Raw genomic sequence first — 7370 nt, forward strand, 5'->3', positions numbered from 1 at the left:
AACACATTTCATTACACCAAATACACCAAATAATGTTATTTTTAGCAACATCATATGACCCCTTTAACTAAAATCTCATTTAAATCATTTGTTAGATTTTAACACTTTCTTTAGAAAATGTGAGTGGTGCTTACCCATACACACCTCTGTGATGTTAATGTGTTCTTAGGTTGCTAGGCTGTGGTTGCTAGGGTGCTTTTGGTGGTTGCAATGGTGCTCTGGGTGGTTACTATGGTGTTCTAAGTGCTTACAGTGGTGTTCTAGGTGGTTGTTAGGGTGTTCTTATTGGCCACTAAGGTGTTTTAGGTGTTGCTAGGGTGTTCTAAGTGGTTGCTAGGGCGTTCTAGGTGGTTGCTAAAGTGTTCTTATTGGCCACTAAGGTGTTTTAGGTGTTGCTAGGGTGTTCTAAGTGGTTGCTAGGGCGTTCTAGGTGGTTGCTAAAGTGTTCTTATTGGCCACTAAGGTGTTTTAGGTGTTGCTAGGGTGTTCTAAGTGGTTGCTAGGGCGTTCTAGGTGGTTGCTAAAGTGTTCTTATTGGCCACTAAGGTGTTTTAGGTGTTGCTAGGGTGTTCTAAGTGGTTGCTAGGGCGTTCTAGGTGGTTGCTAAAGTGTTCTTATTGGCCACTAAGGTGTTTTAGGTGTTGCTAGGGTGTTCTAAGTGGTTGCTAGGGCGTTCTAGGTGGTTGCTAAAGTGTTCTTATTGGCCACTAAGGTGTTTTAGGTGTTGCTAGGGTGTTCTAAGTGGTTGCTAGGGCGTTCTAGGTGGTTGCTAAAGTGTTCTTATTGGCCACTAAGGTGTTTTAGGTGTTGCTAGGGTGTTCTAAGTGGTTGCTAGGGCGTTCTAGGTGGTTGCTAAAGTGTTCTTATTGGCCACTAAGGTGTTTTAGGTGTTGCTAGGGTGTTTTCTAAGTGGTTGCTAGGGTGTTCTAAGTGGTTGCTAGGGTGTTCTAGGTGGTTGCTAAAGTGTTCTTATTGGCCACTAAGGTGTTTTAGGTGTTGCTAGGGTGTTCTAAGTGGTTGCTACGGTGTTTAGGTGTTGCTAGGGTGTTCTAGGTGGTTGCTAGGGCATTTTAGTTGTTGCTAGGATATTCTAAGTGGTTGCTAGGGTATTCTAAGTGTTTGCTAGTATATACTAAGTGGTCACTAGGATGTTTCAGTGGTTGTTAGGGTGTTTTAGGTGGTTGCTAGGGCCACTAGGATGTTACAGGTGGTTGCTAGGGTCATCTCTTTTAACATGGGTAATGTACCTCCTTAATATCATCATTAAGCAATCTAATGGCCATTGTAAAATGCTGAGATGAGAGCGCTTCTCTATAGATCTCTCGTACTGCGTTTGTGTGTGTGTGCATGTTTATGCTTAACCCTCTGGGGTCCGAGGGTGTTTTGGGCCCTGGAGAAGTTTTGACATGTCCTGACATTTGTGCTTTTTTCAGTTGCTAATAAACATTTGAATGGCTAAGTTTAGAAGTAATTCTATGATGAAGCTTGACGTTTTATGCCATTTCTCAGGGGCGTGTACATGATTACCTGGCTCGCCTGAGTTCATTTCCATATGAACAGCGCTCAGAGCGGGGCGGGATCACATTAGCTATAATGAGGCGATACGGGAGAAACCGGACCACTCCTTACTTTAATACGGATTACATAAAAATAAATGATTTGTTTTCGACTTGAATTGGTTAATTTAAAAGTAGACATTTCAAGCTTTCTATACATATATTTATCTTGTCTTTGAGGCAAGTATTCGCTGAGATTCGGGTTGTTTTATTTATGTGTCTGTGAAGAGAGGTGACAGAGACAGAGATGGCAGAGAATGCAACCTGTTTATTTTCTTTACTCTACAAAAGCACAGCATTTTGTTGTTATTATGAGTGTATAAAAATAAAAGTAGACCCTTTACAGATTCGATTGATGTATTGCTCTTATCTGTACGATCAAAACTGAAAGTGTAATTTAAGTTCTTTTCGGCGTTATCAGGAGAAAATGCCACAAAACGCGTATCCGCGTTTGTCGACCACAAAGGGTTAATAATTTGTGTTATTCTGTTTAAAGCAGTCCCACAGCAGACTATTATGCTGGCACATGAATGAAGGAAGAGATTTTTCACTCACTCTGCTGTTTTTGCTGTGTTGCAGATCACGTCTCAGTTGGAGGCTTGGGGGACAGTTTCTATGAGTACCTGCTGAAGGCCTGGCTCATGTCAGACAAAACTGACGAGGAGGGAAAGAAGCTTTACTATGATGCCCTGCAGGTAAAGACCAATGTTACAGAAAGAGATGAAGCCCAGAGAAATGTTACACTCTACTGGCCATTTGATCAAATGCTGACTAGACAAGAGCATCCTTGACATCCTTGTTTTTGGAGGATGCTTGCTATCTAAAGTTACTTGTGTCCAGGGTTTATACCGGGGTTGAGTGAAATACTGAATTTGAGAATTGGGTCCCTTTCAGTTCATGAATGTGAATTCTAAATTGAATTGGCCACATCCCACAGGATGTGGAATTGGAATGACAGGAAGTGTAATTTACTGAATTGCAGTTCATGCAAAGATAAGACATATATTAGTCCAATAAAACAAAATTACATAATTAATTTTGACTAGTTATGCCTATTTATTTCCTGAATTGTAGAATACCTTTTTTAGGTATACGTTTTTCTGTTTTTATTCTAAACTTAGACCAGTACTGCACTAAAAACAGTTAATACACAAATGAATTTTAATTTTCACACACATTATTTTCAGATAACTAAAATAAACTTAAAAATTAAAGAAGTAAATCTGCTGAAGTTTGGCTCAATTTTAAAGAGTAAAGTAGTACATTCTAAGAAATTAATTGTTCCACCATAAAATCAAAGTTATTTTTTAAAAATAATAACAAAAAAAGTGCTTTATAGTTAATATACAATTCTATAGTTGTCATTTCAAACATTGATTAATGCATATATATATAATAATCTTTTATAATGTTTCTGGAAATACTCTATATGTTGTTTGATAACGTTTATGGGAATTCATACTAAAAAATGAAATGTATTGTTTGCAATTCTGCACCCTGTTTGCCCATTTAAATTCAGTTCTCAAGGTGTGGTTTTTTTTTATTTTTTATTTTTTTTGTCTCAGCAGATCGATCCAGGTTCACAATATTGTACATTGTACAGGCTGAATTTTTAACCTCACAGCTCATTTATCTTTCACAAATTAAATTTAATATCTAGTTAGACTAAAGTTTATGTATTAGAATAACATAAGTGGTTGTTCTGTAGGGTTGTATGTTTTATGCCCTCAAGTTTCAAGTGTCCAGTTGTTCCTGTGTGAATTTTGAACATTTTTGCATTGCAAATTTTAGTCTGTTGTTCAAGCTTGAACTGAAAATTTGTCCTCTGCAGGTTTTGAGTTTGTGAGTTGGAATTCGTCTTTATAGTGTCTGACTGTAGGAAAGTAAAGTGTGTGTGTGTGTGTGTGTGTGTAAGCTGCCATCAGCGTTGTTCTGCTGGAGCCGTCTGTGAGAGCTTTGGAAAGCTGGTGCAGACTGATTGTTACAGACCACAAACTCAATCCTCACTTTCATTAGAGAGGACCATCACAACCTGCCTAAGATAATGCTGTCCCTCTAGCTATCTGTCTGGGTGCCTCCCTGGAGTCACTCGAAAACACACACACACACACTTTGAACTCCAGGCCAATCATCCAGCTAAAGAAAAGTGCATTATGACGGTCACCTTCAGAGAACGGCCGTTCTGTCCACCTTTTTACCCAGGCATTCATTACCACTACAGAAAGCTCTTTTTCAGGCCTTTAACTCACTCTGTACTGCCTGATTTCACCTAATTTATCTCACTAACCATGGATAGGCTGCTCAATCACCTCCTTCCATCCACACCTCTCAGCTGTAGCATTCGATTATTTGCACCGTTGGGAAACATAAGGACGTTACGGCAATGACTGTTGACGAATCGCGGCAGATTGAGTTCAGTTTGTTAGAGCAGTGCTAAATACAAAAGTTTAAATTTTTGTTGCAAACATTGTTGGGGAAGCTGCTTTACAAGCTACAAACTGGCATTCAGGCAGTTGATTTCTTATATTATTTCCTATATTATGCTAAGCTTGAAAAAGTCTACCAATCCTCATTAATGTCATTTGAAAAAAAAGATTTTACATTTTAGAAATATTATTTAAATGATTTATAAATATTCATTATATATTCTACAATTATTTATATATAAATAATGTATATGTCTTGGTACTGTAGTTCTTTGAATTAATTTTTTTATTATTTAATTTATTTTTAATTGATGTTTTATTATTTAATATACTGCTGTAGTAATTATTACTATATCTTTTCAGTTTTAATTTAGTTACAAAAATGATTATTTTTAATTAACAACAACAGCACTGATTTAAATTTTTACTTACATTTTTACTTTCATTACTTTTTTAGTTATACAATTTATTTTTATGCAAAAACTTTGAGGTGAATCTGGACATTTTCACTTAAAAAAAAAAAATCTGGATTCAGAGACATTTTTTTCCATTTTTAAGGTTATAAGGCTTAGGCTTGCCAAACCCACCTTACAGTAGTGATGTATTTTTCCCTGTTCTGTTGCAGGAGAGTAGTTACTCCAGTAGCTGTGGTCTACTTTGGTTTCATGTATCATTCTGCACTCTTTTTCTTTTGGATAATAAAATAATTTGAACTCAAATCAATAGTTTTATGTCCATTGATATGTACATTGGCACAGTAGTAATACACAGGGTAATGCACTGTCTGTCATGATCGCAGTATAAACCCTTCAGAGTGATATAAGATCCAGAATCGAATGCTTGAATCAGAGAGCACATTCTAGGAGATGTTTGATTATTTACTCATCTTACTCTGTAATGCAGTTACACAAAACAAGCATCTATGCTGCTACTTGTTACCATAATCACTACATCAGTACATTATTGTATTCAAGATACTGAAAAAAGATATGCTAGTTCTGTTACTACTTTTAGTTTCTCCACAAAACTGGTGCCATGTTTATGATGAAATAGAAGAACAAAGAGAGTGATGTAAGAAAAAAAGAGAGAGTCAAACGCTTTACTTATTTTCTTATTTTCCTTTGGTACCATGGTGATGAACATCTCCAGTTTTCCATTCAAATGCACAGAGACCTTTTTCCAGACAGATAAGAATCTCATTTCCCATGTGTGCGATGCTTCTGTAAATACACAACGCTGGCACACAGCTGTGACCCTGATCTCTGCTATGATCTAACTTACTTCGGGCCGTGAACAGTTCGGATGACGCTTTTGAGAGAATGAAATCACTCTGAAGCCTTGAATTGTCTCTCTTTGTGTTAGGAAAACAAAACAAATGCAAACAAGGACAAAGTTCCTTTTAACCCACACAGTATGAATAACTACAGAGAGAAGAAATTGACATTAAAAACCATTTAAAGTGATCTCTTGTTTTCATTTTCTGTTCTGCGTGCAGGCGATTGAGAAGAATTTGATCCGTAAGTCAAGCGGAGGGTTGACATATATCGCTGAATGGAAAGGTGGACTCCTGGAGCATAAGATGGGTCACCTGACCTGCTTCGCCGGTGGTATGATCGCTTTAGGGACAGCTTATTTTTATTCATTTATTCGTTTAACAGACACTTTTATGCAAAAAATACTTACAAAACATTAGTAAAACAAGAAGTGATTTATCATGAGGCAATAACACAATAAAATTCACATTTATTTACTTCTATAAACATTACAGTAGTGACATTTTTGTGGAAAAATGTGAAAGCAAAATAGTGTATGTAAGTATTAAATATTAAAAATATTAAATTCATTATTAAATATTTGAATTATAGTTTTATACACTGTTTTTGCAGAACATTTTTGTGTTTGTCCAACATGCCTTAAATACAGAGAATGTGATGCATTTTTCCACATCTGTGCTGTTATGACATTTGTTGCTTTACTAGTCCAGTAGTTTGTTTTGCTGACTCTGTTCAGTGCTAGTATGATATAATAGAGTCTCTAGTGAGAATTATAAAGTGCTCACCCATAAGTGAGCTATTCTATCTATAATAGTCACATTGCCAATGTAGAGACTCCCTAAATCCATTGCTGTTAACCCTGAACGCGCGCACACACACACACTCAAATCCCTTATTAAACACACACATACACAGTCATCACCGGCCTGTTCATAATGCTTAGGTATTTTTAGGAGACACAGATTATCAGAGGTCCAGATTATGCCACAGCCCCTGATCCACATCCAATAATGTTTCTCTTCATCTCAGGAACAGTGTAATCCCATAATCCATTGTCAACATGGACGTTTAAGCGATGAATTTGACAGCATGTGTGTTTCAGGTATGAAGCTGGGTCCCGAGGCCTTCCGTTTCGACGGTGGCGTAGAAGCCATCGCCACACGGCAAAACGAGAAGTACTTCATCCTGAGGCCGGAGGTCATTGAGACGTACATGTACATGTGGAGGTTAACCCATGACCCCAAATACAGACAGTGGGGCTGGGAGGCGGTGCAGGTGAGAACTGTCGCGTGGATTTCACACATCACTTATTACGTAACGCCACCAGTATGTGACTGGTAAACACGTCGCCACTTTAGGCTCGGGATGTAGGCCAGACTGTGAGTCACAGCGAGGCATTGTCCATGCCCTCAGACGCTCGCTGAACTTCAGCACAGCAGGATTAGAGACAGTGGAGACCGCCAGGATCTCACAGCCTTGTAATTGTATCATAATGGCTTCAGATTGCCATTGTGATGTGTCTATCCCTTCAGGCGATACATCACATCTCTTCCACTCTCGCTCTCCCTCTGCCATCTATTCCTCTCTCATAAAAATGTGCTGGCTCAAAACTCACTCAGTGAAAGGCTTGACTCTTTGCTCCAAAAACTACTTTGTCAAATCTTCAGTATCTTAATGTCCATTTTTGCACTCTTCACAGCACCACAAGGCCAATAATTTTGATTATGCCACTTTTCGCAAATGGTGCACAAATTGCTGTCCCATTAGACACAAGTCCCATTTATGTTACTTTGTTAGATTTTATATTGGGCTAATTTTAAACAAATCAAATACCTTTTTTCTATTTAATTTTGATTGAAATTTTTTTTTTTTTTTTCAATGTTTGTGAAAGTCTATTATACTCCCCATTTATTAAAAAAGAAAAAAATCAAATGGCTGTTTTCATAACAATAATAGTTTTACTGCTTGATGGTTTTATGGAAACTGATTTTTTTTATTTTTTTATTCTTTGTTGAATAGAAAGTTAAAAAGAGCAGCATTTATTTGAAGTTAAAAAATATTAACTATATATATATATATATACATACAGTATATATATATATATATATATATAT

The 7370-nt window shown here is 37.1% G+C and overlaps 1 protein-coding gene across 1 annotated transcript in view; it reads left to right on the top strand.

Moving 5' to 3' along the window:
- The window catches only part of LOC107697158 (mannosyl-oligosaccharide 1,2-alpha-mannosidase IA-like), a 155877-nt gene that overhangs the window by 138891 nt on the left and 9616 nt on the right, over positions 1 to 7370 (top strand). The window contains exons 8-10 of the mRNA XM_016497818.1: positions 2136 to 2251; positions 5478 to 5609; positions 6286 to 6531. Of these exons, the coding sequence (XP_016353304.1) occupies positions 2136 to 2251; positions 5478 to 5609; positions 6286 to 6531 (494 nt within the window). The remainder of the gene's footprint in view (positions 1 to 2135; positions 2252 to 5477; positions 5610 to 6285; positions 6532 to 7370) is intronic.

The sequence above is a fragment of the Sinocyclocheilus anshuiensis genome, unplaced genomic scaffold (assembly GCF_001515605.1).
Source record: "Sinocyclocheilus anshuiensis isolate Anshui unplaced genomic scaffold, SAMN03320099.WGS_v1.1 scaffold38, whole genome shotgun sequence".
NCBI classification, from domain to species: domain Eukaryota; kingdom Metazoa; phylum Chordata; class Actinopteri; order Cypriniformes; family Cyprinidae; genus Sinocyclocheilus; species Sinocyclocheilus anshuiensis.